The following is a 15,396-nucleotide window of genomic DNA, read 5'->3' as shown; positions in this document are numbered from 1 at the left end:
ATAGATAAAATTACAAGTCGAGCTACATCCGTAATTTTATCATGCATCGCTTATCTGTACCACTTAAATAATGCCCGTAGCTTTCCCTCCATTTACTTTATATAATTTTTTGACATTTCTTTTGAATGTTTATCGAGACCTTGTTTCTTTACATTTCATCACCATATACGTTTTAGTTTTATTTTTGGGCAAAGGGTTTGGCCCTCAGATGATTATGAGGAAAATTCGTTAATCTTTGTTATTAAAAGTCCGATTTAATTTCCAAATCTCCAATATTCCACTTCTAACTGAGTCGACTCAAGAAAAGAAGAAAGCAAACACGACAATAAGAACATAAAACAAATTTAACTACCGAACCTTGACTGTGGCTTTGTTAACAAGGTTTGGCCGGTAGAGGGTCCGCAGTAGTCCCAATACATTAGTATTGCTGTACAACTACTATAAAACAAATAACTAATAATAATTAACAATAAATAATTACATAATTAATACTAATTACATAATTATTCTCCAACCTGGTTCTCCAAGGTAGCAATCAGTCGGTAATATTCCCTGAGCTCCTGCATAATCGCACTACAGAACGCCTGACCTACACAAATGATAATTACATTTATTGAGTTCACGATAGTGGTAATCTTGAAATAATTTACACCTCAAGAGTAAGTTATGGCTGTAACAAGTTATGGTCCCTTCAAGATAAAGATTTTCAATAAAGTTTCAATAAAGGTAACTAGGAATCCTAACTGACCAATCAGCCCGTACGACTGCTCAGATAACCGCTGGTCCACAAAGCTCTTTATCTGTTTGTAAAGGAATCCCAGCTCTGCTAACTTGCACGCTAGATCCAGCTTAGGTTTAGGTAGTTTTATAGCGGGCTGTGGCACGTAACACATCCTACTTGCTTCCCACCTGATAATGTTAGTTGTTAGTTTAGTTGTTAGTTTAGTTGTAAGTTTAGTTGTTAGTTTAGTTGTTAGTTTAGTTGTTAGTTTAGTTGTTAGTTTAGTTGTTAGTTTAGTTGTTAGTTTAGTTGTTAGTTTAGTTGTTAGTTTAGTTGTTAGTTTAGTTGTTAGTTTAGTTGTTAGTTTAGTTGTTAGTTTAGTTGTTAGTTTAGTTGTTAGTTTAGTTGTTAGTTTAGTTGTTAGTTTAGTTGTTAGTTTAGTTGTTAGTTTAGTTGTTAGTTTAGTTGTTAGTTTGGCACGTAACACATCCTACTTGCTTCCCACCTGATAATGTTAGTGTAGCTGTTAGTTTAGTTGTTAGTGTAGCTGTTAGTTTAGTTGTTAGTTTAGTTGTTAGTTTAGTTGTTAGTTTAGTTGTTAGTTTAGTTGTTAGTTTAGTTGTTAGTTTAGTTGTTAGTTTAGTTGTTAGTTTAGTTGTTAGTTTAGTTGTTAGTTTAGTTGTTAGTTTAGTTGTTAGTTTAGTTGTTATTTTAGTTGTTAGTTTAGTTGTTAGTTTAGTTGTTAGTTTAGTTGTTAGTTTAGTTGTTAGTTTAGTTGTTAGTTTAGTTGTTAGTTTGGCACGTAACACATCCTACTTGCTTCCCACTTGACAATCACACAATCTTGTGAAGTTAGCAAATACCATACGGCGGGGTTCAACTATGTGGCCATGTGGGGTTCAACTAACCGAATTTGAAAGGCATCTAGGGATCTAAGGTGGATTTTATTACTTAGACAGATTGTTAACAGTGAAGGTACAGTGAATCTGGTTACTAAGGTTACTACGGTTACTATGATTACTACGGTTACTACGGTTATCACGGTTACTGATTTACGATGGTTACTACGGTTACTAATTTACTAAGGTTAATACGGTTACTATGATTACTACGGTTATCACGGTTACTAATTTACGATGGTTACTACGGTTACTAATTTACTAGGGTTACTTCGGTTACTATGGTTACTATGGTTACTAGGGTTACTACGGTTACTACGGTTACCTGATAGCGTTAGTAGCTATTCCCTGAAACACAAAGAGAAGGTCCCGGACCAGATCAGCCTCGCTGTAACCATCAAACGTCTCCGGAGAGAGCACAACAGTTGCATACCTCGGCTTCACCAGCACCTCATTCCTGCGGTTACTACGGTTACTACGGTTACTATGGTTACTACACAACAGTTGCATACCTAGGCTTCACCAGCAACTCGTTCCTGAAACTGTAGCTGTCAGTCATTTATCATTAGGAGAGCTGTTTATTAGAGTCCACCGCATTTTTCAGGTTTTTGGCTAATAATATAAAACCCATCTGAAAGATATTATATCCTAATGAGAGCTAAAAGATGGACCTCAGATTTGAGCTGACCTTGCATTCAAGATTAAGATGCAAAGATCGAACTAATTTATGGCAAACATTTGTGACATATACCATGACCTGGCTGGATTTACACCTAAAGGAATGAGAGTATTATCATTTTCTTCAATGTCAGTATAGGTGGTTTCACTGTCCTTCAAGTGCAGAAGGACGGACAAAAGCAACAAGATAACACAGTTATTCTATGATGGAAGACAACTCCACTAACCTGTTCTTAACAGCCAGGTCCCTGTTAGGAAGCACACACGGAGCTACAGCAGTAGAGTCGCTCTGTCTGAAGGAAGAAGCAGGGTTGGTCTTCAGTAGGGCCACTACGTCGCTCTTAGACTTGGAGTCGGAGAGTAGGGTTAGGAAGTACAGCACTCCTCCTCTGTTCTTAGGGCCATCCTGAGGCGATTAGTTTTACAACCGGTACTTCTGATAATTCTAGGGTCAAATTTGTAGTGTTCCTGTTTTTGCGACAAGGAAAAGACTGTTCTCAGGATAAGGGAATCTTCAACGTTTAAAAGTAACAACATCTTGAACTTCATGATTTAAAAATACTCTAATAAACAGTTAGCTGAGCATTGTTAGAGTTCAATACATGGAACCTATGATATTAATCACATTAATTAATTAATTAATCATATTAATTATACTGACCAATTTGACAAGGTTATCATAACAGTCGATGTAGGTGTGAGCGACGTTGTAACCCTTGGTTGTGGACAGCTTCTTTCGTATCTCTTCTTTTACCTGTACAAATATTTATGTTAACGAAACATTTAAAATAAAGATATTATATACGTAATACGTATAAGATATATACAGATAAAATATGTATAAGATATCACTTAGCAAGCTGGAATTACTGCGAACAGCAGATCTATGATGAAACAAGGATATTCAATATCTGGTTCTATGATGAAACAAGGATATTCAATATCTGGTTCTATGATGAAACAAGGATATTCAATATCTAGTTCTATGATGAAACAAGGATATTCAATATCTGGTTCTATGATGAAACAAGGATATTCAATATCTAGTTCTATGATGAAACAAGGATATTCAATATCTAGTTCTATGATGAAACAAGGATATTCAATATCTGGTTCTATGATGAAACAAGGATATTCAATATCTGGTGCGAACAGCAGATCTATGATGAAACAAGGATATTCAATATCTGGTTCTATGATGAAACAAGGATATTCAATATCTGGTTCTATGATGAAACAAGGATATTCAATATCTAGTTCTATGATGAAACAAGGATATTCAATATCTGGTTCTATGATGAAACAAGGATATTCAATATCTGGTTCTATGATGAAACAAGGATATTCAATATCTAGTTCTATGATGAAACAAGGATAGTCAATATCTGGTTCTATGATGAAACAAGGATATTCAATATCTAGTTCTATGATGAAACAAGGATATTCAATATCTGGTTCTATGATGAAACAAGGATATTCAATATCTGGTTCTATGATGAAACAAGGATATTCAATGTCTAGTTCTATGATGAAACAAGGATATTCAATATCTGGTTCTATGATGAAACAAGGATATTCAATATCTGGTTCTATGATGAAACAAGGATATTCAATATCTAGTTCTATGATGAAACAAGGATAGTCAATATCTGGTTCTATGATGAAACAAGGATATTCAATATCTAGTTCTATGATGGAACAAGGATATTCAATATCTAGTTCTATGATGGAACAAGGATATTCAATATCTGGTTCTATGATGAAACATATTAGAATAATATGAACATAATACCTGGTTCTCATCGCAGACCAAAGGACGGGTATCCAGTGTTCTACAGCACCTCTGATAGGCTCGTGATATCTCCGAACTACCTGAACAAGCCACTAATTAGTCCTGGGGAGGAAGCTTGTAATGATTTAAAACAAAAGAATTAAAAATGAAAATGGCGTCTAGTGTTATACAACTTGCTTACTCGAGATGATGATATATCATCTACCTAAATGGTGTCTATATTCATGTCACGTGACTGCAGTTTTCTGCAGTTTCCTGCAGTAGTGTTGTTCTAACTCTTATCTAAACAATACCAGTCCTGCACTACTGCTACCGTGTCATTGTTTATTTATTTCTGTTCATCTCACCATTGCAGCTGGTCGTCCCTTTTTGTGCACTATCATCATTTACACTATGTTCTTCCAAGACAGTTCCATATTCTTATCGAGCTTGCGCTCGCGTGCACTATTCAAGGGCTGAGGCTCGTTGAACCTTTATGTCATACCCAACTATTTAAATACACGCGATATAACACGTGATATTACTTATCACGACTTTTTAATATCAATTAAATGATCTTTTAACTGATCTGCTTGCACAATATAAATATCTAAAGTCATATATCTCACATAAAATGGCTACCTAAGCGTCTCTAGAACAGTAATTGTCCGACGCACGTGTTAATATTTGTGTATTGTTATATTTAATGGAGGCTGTAGAGGTTCATGATAAGGAACACCTACCCAATGACTTTTATCCCAACCCTGAATCTAACCCTAACAGCGTCTCTTCACCTCAAGAGTCCACCATGAGCACACCAGTGGTAGTACGGGACATTGACCCCCCTCCTAAACCAACATGGAAGGGAGCCAAGATAGTGGATAAAAGCTTGTGGTTCAAGGCTGAACTTGGGCCTCTCAAGATTAAACTTAACCCTCTAGTTTCTGTTGTTAGTTTTCTTTTGATCCTCGCGTTTATTTTGTGGTGCATTCTTGCCAAGGAACGTGAGTTACCATATTTAATTATAGTAATTATAGTAATTATAGTAATTATAGTAATTATAGTAATTATAGTAATTATAGTAATTATAGTAATTATAGTAATTATAGTAATTATAGTAATTATAGTAATTATAGTAATTATAGTAATTATAGTAATTATAGTAATTATAGTAATTATAGTAATTATAGTAATTATAGTAATTATAGTAATTATAGTAATTATAGTAATTATAGTAATTATAGTAATTAAATATATTATTATGTTTAACAACTTTAAAAAGGGACTTGTTTTGCTTTCATTTTTCATTTTTTGTGACAGCGTGTTACCAGCCAATTTCACTACCCGCCCTGTTTGTAACATTGAGAACACCCCAGATGCAAATGAGAGTTTTGGTTCTGCTAAAACCTGGATAACCACAACCTTTACGTGGCTGTATGTGGGGTCTCAGGACGTATGGGCACTGGCTATTATTGCTATCTACTTCAGCAAATATGGCAAGCTCAAGATGGGTCAGTTTGTCATTTCAACAAGAACTTTAAGCGCCAACTGTAGATTAAATGTTAACTTTATACGCTCTGTTTTATAACAAACTCTGAAAAAAATGTTTTTGAAATAAAAGGTCTTATAAATGGTGAATTATGAGTTTTGAGGTTTTGGATGTCCCTGTAAGAACAGCCTACTTTATCAGGACAAGATGACGAAAAGCCGGAGTATAACGATGGTACTTGGTTCGCCATGTTGTTCGCGTGCGGTGTTGGAGTTGGCCTCTTCTTCTTCGGTGTTTCTGAGCCAGTGTGGCACTACGTGGGACCCAACCGTTACACCGCAGACAAATACATGCCGGACAACGAACTGGCCCAGTGGGCTATCAACCTGACATTCTTCCACTGGGGAATACACGGCTGGATTGTGTACGTGGTTATAGGTATCATCCTGGGGTTCCTGACCTTTAGGAAGGGAATGCCAATGACCATGAAAACTTGTTTCTACCCTCTGATTGGGGATAGGATCTATGGTTGGATCGGAGATTTGATTGATATCTTCTCTATTCTGACTACGTTGTTTGGAGTGTGTACATCTCTGGGGTTGGGAACTATGCAGGTTAACAAAGGTATAGTTTATACTTGAACATAATTATATAACATTTGGTGTTCAATGTTTCTGTTATTAGATGAACTTGTTAAATACTCTTATCTTTAAAATCTGCTAAATTAAGTACAGCTCTATGCCCTTTGTAGTTATAGCCATTTGTGACCGCCTCCCCGGGCCTGCCTTTTGGCTACTCAACAAGGAAATAGTCCACCAAGACCCTTCAAAGTACACACTAATCTTACCTCCCCCCAGGACTAAACTATTTGAACGAAGATATCGCAGTGAGCACTGGAAACCAGGTAATCATCATCTGGGCAATCACAGCAGTGACCTTGACACGTGATATTGACACGTGATATTGACACGTGACCTTGAAACGTGACCTTAACATTAACCAGGTAATCATCATATGGGCGATCACAGCAGTGGCTACCCTGTCCGTTATATCCGGGGTAGGTGTGGGTATCAGGCGTCTTAGTGAGATCTGCTTCGGACTGGGTATGGTTATCATGCTCATGGTGCTCTTCCTGGAGGATACATGGTACGTGGAATTCTTACTGTACCCCACTATATATCTTACTGAGATAGTGGGGTTCATCATATTATGTGAAATAGCGAGCGATTTCCTTTACATTGGTTTTTACCATTGAGTATAATATGTTCGTTAGCATTTTAAGATGTGAGCCTAGAGTGAGGACTAAGATGGGTTATCTCGAGTTGTAAACCAAACTGAGGAACATTGACACGTGACATTGACACGTGACATTAACACGTGACATTAACACGTGACCTTGCAGGTATTTACTCAACCTTTACTGTCAGAGTATTGGTTTCTACATACAGTGGATATTGCAGCTAGGCTTCCACTGTGACGCATTTGAACTCAGTTCCAAGTCTTACGGGGCTGCTGACCGAGGTAAATTGGAAACAGAAAGCAAAAATAATTCCGATATGAAAACTTCGTCGTTAAAATTTTATTATTTAAGCGGAACCTGAGGTTTAAAGTGTACTACAGGACTAAACTGAAATATTGACTGCAGGTAGAGGATACCTAGATGGAGAAGGAGACGGTCCTGAGAACTGGATGGACGGATGGACTATTTTCTACTGGGCTGGTGGATCTCGTGGTCCCCATTGGGGGCAGGTTTTATCGCTAAATATCTCGCGGCAGAACCATACGACAGTTTATCAAACGGTTAAGACACTTTGATATGCTTATGTGTGTGGAGTATTGGTTGACATTATTGTTGATTGAAATAGTGAAAGCTCAAAGACCCTGAAAATGCCACAATTAACACGTGAAACTGAGTGAAGCAGTAGTTTGCTAAACTTGGTATAATAACATGAGTGTTACATGATGTTAACTTGATTGTAACATGAGTGTTGGGTTAACATGAGTGTAAAACGTACAGGGGCACTGACAGCCACCCATGATCTACTCCTTCATGTGGCTCACTATATTCGGAGGAGCTGCTATTCAAGACGAGAGGCTAGCTGCTAAGTCTGGATTGTGTTGTCCCAAATGGAACTCAACCGTCTTGGAATCTATGACGTCCAGGTTTACCACCAATTCTTTGGTCAATGCTCAGGTTTATATATAATATATTATAAAATGTATATTATATATATATACAGGGTGGCCCAGAAGTAACTGCCACACGCATCCCGTTAAAATAACTCACGTAATTATTCTTAGAATTGCACAGGATAATTTCGAGATTATAGATATGGATCAAAACTTAGATTGACATGAAAGTATCGTCAATGTAATAAATCAAAGTGGTGTGCACCCATTTCCCTCCTTTTTCACTATTGTCACCATAAAGTGAGAACGCTTCAGCTAGCAAACTTCAAAGTTGGATGAATGCGTATAGGACAGCAACCGAGTTTTTTTACGCTATAAACGCGAATTTCTTCTTTTTAAGGAACGTCACTATCAGTTCAATCAGTATTACTCAAACTATCGTGATCATCATCCACCAAATGCTCGTTACGCCCTTTTGAGGCTCATTGTTGCTCGCTAGTGACTAGTCCGATGTGAGTCTGATTGGGCGACGAAATCATGATTGGAGTTCCGAGATCACGTATCTGAATATTTCTTAAAAGGGTCCATAACTCGGCTCTAAATTGTGAACAATCCTACTTGACAGTTTGGGAAAGCACTATCAATATTATCAACAAAATATGTCTAGAACATTTGAGTTTTCCAAGATGAAAGCGTTATCACTTTTGGAGACAATGCAAAAAAGAGGGATTGGGCTTGCACAATTTCCACACCCCTGCATAATTAAAATTTTACGAAACGTTCAGGTAAATCTAAGTTGACCATATCTGTAATCTCTGAAAATATCGGTGCAATTCTAGAAGAATTACGTGGTTATTAAAGGGTTGCGTGTGGGCAGTTTACTTCTGGGCAACCTGTATTCTTATTATAATCCTGTTATTTTTAGTCAGATCCATTACTATTTAGAAGAATAATAATCTAATACATCACCTCAGTTAGCAAGCTTTGGGCAGGAAGCGGAGTACCTTCAGTGCGTGTAATGAAATAGGGGCAAACTGCAACAGTTGTAGCTGGGGATGGTTATCAGTTTACTTGAAAACAAACAAGGGTGCTACAGTGAGAACGTGGTGGGACTATGTTATCAATAACCAGAGGTGGGCTGGCAAAATATCGGGTCAGGATGACAGTAGACTTATTTACAACTTTGTAATATAATATCGGTAGACATGGTTTAAGTGACATAGTGGCTGAACTGTAAATTGTGAGTCAGTCCCAGTCCCACTTACATCTGCTTTATATACGGCCTCAACGTTAATGTGGCTCTTGCTATGTGTTGGTTCAGCGTATTATTTATAATGTAATCAAGCTTATTTTTCTCGTTAGTTGTTCATCGGCCCAACTTAAGCAACTTATATTGCAGTTACCATTTATCAACTTGTATATCAAAATATGTCTTGTAATTTTGCATGCTGACATGTAACGCTTGATTTATATTATATTATATAATGATAAATTGAAATTTTCAAATAAATCACTGTAGAAGCCGCGCGAGTCTGTCTTGCATGGCAATTGAGGAGATCGTGGTTTGCAACAAGTGTCCACCTACGGAGACTGGGACCTTTCTGTCCGTTATTTCACTGTGTATTATCCACTACTTCGTTACCTGTTCGACTCAGGAATATTACACACTTCATGACACCGATAGTCGATCATTAAACGGAAGAAGGAAAAAAATATGCAAACTTAAAACAGTTTGACAGCATGAATTATGTATTTTCATTTCGAGCCCAAAAATATCGATTTCAGGCAATACAAAAGGATCACGACCCTGGTATTAAACTATAAACACAGGTAGTTTGTGATAGAATTATGGGATGCGGCGGGGACCAAGGACCCGCAATCTTTCAAAGAATATTTGGGCTCTAGTTGAAGGAGATCAAGCTACTGCACTTCTTGTGGCGGGGAGGAACTGTTCTCTTAAAGCTCTCCAGGTAATCATTCTCTTTACTATATGTATACCTCTATTAACAATGAATAGGCCCATTATTATTATTTGAATTCTTCAAATTAAAAGCTTTGTTTATTTATTAAAATCATTATATGCAAAATTCGGCAGTTTAATCTAGTAACCTTAGTACTCCTAGAGTGCTCTTTATAAAAAACATTTTACAGACGGCGAGTGTTGCTGCAGTTTACCCTACACTTTATTCCTCTGTTTTGATAACCTAGCAACATTGGCGAGCACTGCTATGGAGGTTGGGAGATCTGACTCCCTATGGACTGACTGTACAATTTCCCTTCATTGTCCTTTCTCTACAATGCGACCTAACTTTGGCTTGGCTTCCTCAAAAACATTGTTGTCGCGTAAGTTAACATCAATTTCGTTGCTTTTTTCAGATTCAGAATTTCTTACCTATCAATACTCAGATTATTACTCACCTTACACCCAAAGTTTTGAGTTTGATAAGAGGTAAACTTCAGGCAATGACCCGGATACAGCTGCCTGAAGAAACACAAGATGGAAGGTTTGTGGGCCTCTATTGGGGGCAGGATTGTGTGGCTAGTCTGGATAGCCCTCATGATCGTAAGAGATTTGGCTATCCTCCACAGTGCTCACTGGAAAGCAGGATGGTATCTACGCGTTGGGCTGGGTATTATACCTGGGTTCGTTAGTTATATTCACAGCAACCAGGTATCCATTAGGAACCGTTACGGAATAAACGGTACCCCATAGAGGATTTCTTTGCGGTGTTGTTTTGTGTATCCGATGCGTGATGATTAAGTTGAGACGTGAGTGATGAGTAAAAGAGGTGGTCTCTCGACCCTTATGCCTGTACTCGAATTCAAGCCAGAGAAGAAAACGCCCGAGAACAAAACTGTATTATAGGAGAACAGAGCAGCGGATAATGAAAAACGTTTATGATGTTAACTGATTTTTGAAGAGACGTTTGAAATATCAGTTGAAACATTATTATAGATTGATTGGGGATTATTTTCTAATTGTTTCTAGACTCTAATAACTTTATTAGAATACTGTTGGAGGTTTATATAATGCGATTTAGTTTTTTAATGGGTAAAAACTGTTTTGTTACAGTATATCGTTCACGGGAGCATGGAATTTTCAGATTTATGTTTATATAACTTATACTTTTAACGACAATGTTAATTTTCATCTCAGTTTTAATTAATTTTTAGAGATTAGATGATTCTGAAAATAAAAACAATTTAAATGTGTGTTGTAAAGTATTATAAAAATATTAATGTACTAGAAACCCGTAAGTCGAAAAGCTTTGTTCGAGGAAAATTTTAAAAATCAGCTTTTTTTTAATTAATTTATCTTCATCGTTTAGCTCTGTACGGTAGAAAATTATGAATTTTATTTTACTATGGACGACAACGCTGTAAGTATTCCGATTCCCTAAACGAACTTTTTACCGCATCGAAAAAAATATCAATCACCAACCAAAAGTGAGCGGTAGTGTGTGCCTATCGAGCAATGTGAGTAGTTTATTGAGTATATAAAGCATAGGCAACGCGCGTTCGCCGAGGGGATTTCGTTAAGTTTTAAATATTTTAGATTTAATTCTAGAAACTTTATATGACTTAGTAATTCACTTCACTTTGTTGAAAAATAATACCTCCAAACTGAGTAATTGGCACAGAAAAACATAGTTAGGACATACACTTATTTCATACTGAATAATACCGTGCTAGGTAAGAGTTAGGTTTGATTGTTGGGGACGAAGAGAGAGTCTCCACTTATTTCGTCCCTAACAATCAAATATGATCGACCCACTCAAAACGTGCGAAAACAAAGATACCTTTTAAAGAGAAAGCTGTTAAGAAGATGACGATTCAGACCCCCAGGTCAAGATCCTTCACTTTAGCCATCTCCAAGCCGACAATCACACAAGATTGCCCAGTTTGATGTATCAAATTTTGTTTTTATTAGTACCATACCGACAATATTGGTCGTTCACACGCATCAATATTTTCCCAATTAGCATAAATAGATTTTCTGATTCAGACCTCAATATTAAAAGAGATATAGTTAGAAACGAACTGCAGAAATCCGGAGAAGTTGCTGGGGAACACAGCTTGTTTTAGCTGCTCGTTCTAACCTGCACTAACTTCCGGAGAGTTGCTGGGAAACAGCTGGTTCTAGACAGGCTAATTAGAAGTACGAACCTGCACTAATGGAGAGTTGTGGGGAAACAGCTGTTTTAGCAGCTCGTTCTAACTGCACTTAACTTCCTAACTCCGGAGTGTTGCTGGAACACAGCTGTTTTAGCAGCAAATTTAGAAGTACGAACCTGCACTAACTCCGGAGGTGGCTGGAACACAGCTGTGTTAGCAGCTAATTAGAAGTACGAACCTGCACTAACTCCGGAGAGTTGCTGGAACACAGCTGTTTTAGCTGCTGATTAGAAGTACGAAAATGCACTAACTCCGGAGGTTGCTGGGAACACAGCTGTTTTAGCAGCTAAATTAGAAGTAACGAACCTGCATAACCCGGGAGAGTTTGCTGGGAACACAGTGTTTTTAGCAGCTAATTAGAAGTACGAACCTGCACTAAACTCGGAGAGTTGCTCGGGAAACACAGCTGTTTAGCAAGCTAATTAGAAGTACGAAACTGCACTTACATCCGGAGAGTTGCTGGGGTACACGCTGTTTTAGCAGCAAATTAGAAGTACGAACTGCTCTAACTCCGGGAGTTGCTTGGTGAACACAGCTGTTTTAGCAGTAATTAGAAGTACGAACATGCACTAATCGGAGAGTTTCTGGGAACACAGCTGTTTTAGCAGCTAATTAGAAGTACGAACCTGCACTCAACTCCGGAGAGTTGCTGGAAACAGCTGGTTTTAGCAGCTAATTCGAAGTACGAACTGCACTACCCGGAGAGTTGCTGGAACACAGCTGTTTTAGCAGCTAATTAGAAGTACGAACCTGCACTAACTCGCGGAGGTTGCTGGGAACACAGCTGTATTAGCAGCTAATAGAAGTACTAAACCTGCACTAACTCCGGAGAGTTGCTGGGAACACAGCTGTTTTTGCAGCTAATTAGAAGTACGAACCTGCAACTACTCGGAGAGTTGCTGGGAACACAGCTGTTTTTTTTAGCAGCTAATTCGAAGTACGAACCTGCACTAACTCTGAGAGAGCTGCTGGAACACAGCTGTTTTAGCAGCTAATTTAGAAACGATCCTGCACTTACTCCGGAGAGTTGCTGGGAACACAAGATGTTTTAGCAGCTAATTAGAAGACGAAACTGCACTAACTCCGGAGAGTTGTGGGAAACAGCTGTTTTAGCAGCAATTAGAAGTCGAACTGCACTAACTCGGAGAGGCCAGCATGCTGGGTAACACAGCTGTTTTAGCAGTAATAGAAGTACGACCTGCACTAACTCGGAGAGTTGCTGGGAACACAGCTGTTTTAGCAGCTAATTAGAAGTACAGAACCTGCACTAACTCCGGAGAGTTGCTGGGACACAGCTGTTTTAGAGCTAATTAGAAGTACGAACCTGCACTAACTCGGAAGAGTTGCTGAAACACAGCTGTTTTAGCAGTAATAGAAGTAACGAACTGCGCTAACTCCGGAGAAGTGCTGGGAACACAGCTGTTTTAGCAGCTAATTAGAAAGAAACCTGCCTAACTCCGGAGAGTTGGCTGGGAACACAGCTGTTTTAGCAGCTAATTAGAATTACGAACCTGCACTACTCGGAGAGTTGTGGAACACAGTGTTTTAGCAGCTAATTAGAAGTACGAACCTGCATACTCGGAGAGTTGCTGGGAAACACAGCTGGTTTTAGCAGCTAATTGAAGTAGAACCTGCACTAACTTCCGGAGAGGTGCTGGAAACAGCCTGTTTTAGCAGCTAAATTAGAAGTACGAACCTGCACTAACTCCGGAGAGCTGCTGGGAACACAAGTGATTAGCAGTATTAGAAGTACGAACTGCACTAACTCCGGTGAGTTGCTGGGAAACAAAGCTTGTTTTAGGGCAGCTAATTATAAACGAACCTGCACTAACTCCGGAGGGGAGTTATGCTGGGTCACACGCGTTTTAGCAGATAAATTAGAAGTACGAACCCTGCGCTAACTCGCGAGATGTTGCTGGGAAAAAACTGTGTTTTAGCAGCTTAATTAGGAAACGAACTTGCACTAACTCGGAGAGTTGCTGGAACACAGCTGTGTGATGCAGCTAATTAGAAGTTACGAACCTGCACTAACTCCGGAGAAGTTGCTGAACACAGCTGTTTTGAGCAGCTAAATTAGAATTACGATCCTGCACTAACTCCGGAGAGCCTCTGCTGGCGAACAAGCTGTTTTTGCAGCTAATTAGAAGTACGAAACCTGCTATAACTCCGGAGAGTTGTGGAACACAGCTGTTTTAGCAGCTAATTAAAAGTACGAATCTGCCACTAATCGGAGTGTGTGGGAACACAGGCTGTTTTAGCAGCTAATTAGAAGTTCGAACCTGCGCTTACTCCTGAGAGAGTTGCTGGGACACAGCTGTTTTAGCAGCTCGTTCACCTGCACTAACTCCGGTGAGTGCTGGGACACAGCTGTTTTAGCAGCTAATAGAAGTACGAACTGCACTAATCCGGAGAGTTGCTGGGAAACACAGTGTTTTAGCAGCTAATTAGATGTACGAAACGGCACTAAACTCCGGAGAGTTGGCTGGAAACAGCTGTTTGTTAGCAGCTAAATTAGTAGTAGAAACCTGCGCTAACTCTGGAGAGTTGCTGGAACACAGCTGTTTTAGAGCTAATTAGAAGTCGAACCTGCACTAACTAGGAGGTGTGTGGGAATCACAGCGTTTTAGCAGCTAATTAGAAGTACGAACCTGAGCTAACTCCGGAGAGTTGCCTGGAACAACAGCTTTTTAGCAGCTAATTAGAAGTACAGATCTGCACTCACTCCGGAGGAGCTGTGGGAACACAGTGTTTAGCAAGCGATTAGAAGTAGAACTGCACTAACTCCGGAGAGTTGCTGGGGGAACACTGCTGTTTTAGCAGCTAATTAAAAGTACGATCCTGCACTAACTCGGAGAGTTGCGGGGAACACAGCTGCTTTAGCAGCTAATTATAAACGATACCTGATAACTCCGGAGAGTTCTGGGAACACAGCTGTTTTAGCAGCTAATTAGAAGTACCGAAACCTGCACTAAACCGGAGAGTTGCTGGGAACACCAACTGTTTTAGCAGCTAATTAGAAGTACGAACTGCACTACTCGGAGAGTTGTGGGAACACAGGGTTTAGCAGCTAATTAGAAGTACGACCTGCACTAAACTCCGGAGAGTTGTGGGAACACAGTGTTTTAGAGCTAATAGAAGTACGAACCTGCACTAACTCCGGAGAGTTGCTGGGGTACACAGTGTTTTTAGCAGTCTATTTAAAACGTACCTGCGATTACTCCGGAGAGTTGTGGGAACCCAGCTGTATTTAGCTGTATTAGAAGTACTAACTGCCTAACTCCGGAGAGGTTGCTGGAAAACAGCTGTTTAGCAGCTATTAGGAGTACGAACCTGCGCTAACTCGGAGAGTTGCTGGGAACCCAAACAGTGTTATAGCAGCTAATTAGAAGTACGAACTGCACTAACTAGGAGAGTTGCTGGGAACACAGCTGTTTTAGCAGCTAATTAGAAGTACGAACCTGCACTAACTCGGAGCGTTGTGGGAAACAAGCTGTTTTAGCAGCTAATTAGTAGTACGGAACCAGCACTAATC

At 39.0% G+C, this 15,396-nt stretch overlaps 3 protein-coding genes across 3 annotated transcripts in view; 1 reads left to right on the top strand and 2 right to left on the bottom strand.

Moving 5' to 3' along the window:
• LOC134823488 (double-strand-break repair protein rad21 homolog A-like) overlaps nt 1-15,396 on the bottom strand; it is a 901,854-nt gene that overhangs the window by 417,795 nt on the left and 468,663 nt on the right. The gene's annotated exons all lie outside the window — the stretch shown is intronic.
• The window catches only part of LOC134823487 (gamma-tubulin complex component 3-like), a 158,111-nt gene that overhangs the window by 13,425 nt on the left and 129,290 nt on the right, over nt 1-15,396 (bottom strand). Inside the window, exons 2-7 of the mRNA XM_063834970.1 lie at nt 4,091-4,170; nt 2,960-3,052; nt 2,526-2,704; nt 1,946-2,077; nt 749-909; nt 516-589 (exon numbers count right to left, since the gene is read on the bottom strand). Of these exons, the coding sequence (XP_063691040.1) occupies nt 516-589; nt 749-909; nt 1,946-2,077; nt 2,526-2,704; nt 2,960-3,052; nt 4,091-4,170 (719 nt within the window). The remainder of the gene's footprint in view (nt 1-515; nt 590-748; nt 910-1,945; nt 2,078-2,525; nt 2,705-2,959; nt 3,053-4,090; nt 4,171-15,396) is intronic.
• On the top strand, nt 4,776-10,442 carry LOC134823092 (probable glycine betaine transporter). Its single transcript, XM_063834441.1, is given in 11 exon segments — nt 4,776-5,073; nt 5,446-5,580; nt 5,760-6,182; nt 6,416-6,462; nt 6,562-6,704; nt 6,961-7,049; nt 7,225-7,272; nt 7,275-7,316; nt 7,319-7,358; nt 10,167-10,393; nt 10,396-10,442. Coding segments are annotated over 11 exon segments (1,539 nt in total).

This window comes from Bolinopsis microptera, chromosome 11 (genome assembly GCF_026151205.1).
Source record: "Bolinopsis microptera isolate Bmic1 chromosome 11, MBARI_Bmic_1.0, whole genome shotgun sequence".
NCBI lineage: Eukaryota > Metazoa > Ctenophora > Tentaculata > Lobata > Bolinopsidae > Bolinopsis > Bolinopsis microptera.
The sequence above is the reverse complement of the archived record's forward strand: the minus strand, read 5'-3'. Positions and strand labels throughout refer to the sequence as shown.